The 1,854-nt window shown below is 36.9% G+C and overlaps 1 protein-coding gene across 1 annotated transcript in view; it reads right to left on the reverse strand.

The window, feature by feature from the left end:
* Window positions 1–573: 573 nt before the first annotated feature.
* Window positions 574–1,854, reverse strand: part of GBP5 (guanylate binding protein 5) — a 22,305-nt gene continuing 21,024 nt past the window's right edge. The window contains exon 11 of the mRNA XM_006759896.2: window positions 574–1,249. Coding sequence (XP_006759959.1) covers window positions 1,136–1,249 — 114 coding nt within the window. The 3' untranslated portion in view covers window positions 574–1,135. The remainder of the gene's footprint in view (window positions 1,250–1,854) is intronic.

The raw sequence follows: 1,854 nt of genomic DNA on the forward strand, positions 1-1,854 counted from the left end.
AACTCAACTGGGAAATTCCTTATATAAGTAGGTAGGCAATTTAAGGAAAATAAAAATAGAGATTTATGTAATGATTCTATAACTTTTGAAGCCTATTTTACTGGAGATAAAACAAAGAAACAGAAAGCAAATAAAAAGATGTAATAAAGTGTGTTTTATTTTCAGTCTTTAAAGTAATTCTTAATCCCTTTAGGGAAATTCAGGAGGCCTCCCCATAGACTTTTCACAATTGGGGAAACAAAGTGGTAGAGTTATTTAAAACTTTTTATGGTTCTTTATGTTTACAAATATGTAGAAAGATATATGTATACAAGTCATAAATATTAAGAAAAATCAGTAGGTTTTCATACATGATTGCAAAGAATTAAGATAGTTTGACTTTACCATTATAAGCAAGCATAAAATAAAATGAGTCCCATCAGATATTTTGACACATTATCTAGCATTCCTTAGACGATTTATTTTTAGGCTCTAAAGGATTATAAAAACATATCACACGATCATTTAATTCAGTATAAACTGCTTTTTGATATAAAAAGTACTGTTTAAAATATGCTTTAGACTCTTTCTAAGCAAACTCTACTTAGCATGACCAGTAGTCACATCACTTCCCATAGACTGACTGCCTCCACGCAGTTGAGAACCGAACATTGTCACCGCTAAGAAGCTAGGTAAAGTGATGACTCCCTGCAATGGCATCCAGCATATGACCACTTGACAGGAGTGCTGCCCACCTGAGTGAGTTCAAGATGTTGATCAAGTCCCATTTGACTGAGCCTATTGTGAATCACACACCCCCTAGGTCACTTTCAATCCCCCCTGAGAAAATTAGAGGGATGGCATTGAGGCAGAAGAGGAAGCTTCCCCTGAGAGAACCAGCCCACTATTTCTACCAAATAAATGCAGTAATCAAATGCCCTCTGTTATACAATTCATCTTTTCAAGGAAATAATCATCATTGAAACTATTGAAATGTACATTTTACCAATTATGGGTATCATAACTTAGTAACAATACAAAAGTTTGATATAATTATTATAACATTTATTTAAATGGTAATTGTCCCACGTTTTATAGTTTCTTGTTTCTATCTTCAGTGAAAAGTGAACATGAAAAGAAGTTCAGATGTTTAGCTTTAGAGTAAGATACAATCATCATTTCGTGATTTTGCTTGCTGTAGTTGCTGAATCTCATTCTGAAGTCTTCTTATTTCAGCCTCTTCTCTCTCCCTCTGCTTTGCAGCCTCTTCCTGAAGAGTGACAAGTAAAACTAAAGAGCTTAACAAAAAGTAATATCCACATCAGTGTGAGTGCGGGGTGGGGAGGATAAGCCAAAATCATTGACTATCCTCACTTATTTTTTAAAAACATATTTTTGATTGATTTCAGGGAGGGAGGGAAAGGGAGAGAGAGATAGAAACATCAATGATGAAAATCACTGATCGGCTGCCTCCTGCATGCCCCCTACTAGGAATCTAGCCCACAACCTGGCATGTGCCCTTGACCAGAATCTAACCTAGGATCCTTCAGTCTGCAGGCCAATGCTCTATCTACTGAGCCAAACCAGGCATATCCTCACTTATTTTAAGCCATCAGTAACAATTCTCCCATATCTCTTCCTCTAGCTGCAGAAACATCACCATCTCTTAATTCCTGAAGGATTGGTGTTTCAAGAATTGCATCCTGAGGTCCCTTCTCCTTTCCTCCTTGGGCAATCTGAGTCACATCTTGACTTCAGTTTTCATTTCTACACAGAGGAATGTCAGATCTAATTCTTTGAGGAAAGGCTAATACAACAACTGGGTGTCTAAGTGACAACCACAGTCAGGTGAGGCATCTGAGCCTTAGATCAGGG

Source organism: Myotis davidii, unplaced genomic scaffold, assembly GCF_000327345.1.
Source record: "Myotis davidii unplaced genomic scaffold, ASM32734v1 scaffold1757, whole genome shotgun sequence".
In the NCBI taxonomy this organism is placed as follows: Eukaryota; Metazoa; Chordata; class Mammalia; order Chiroptera; family Vespertilionidae; genus Myotis; species Myotis davidii.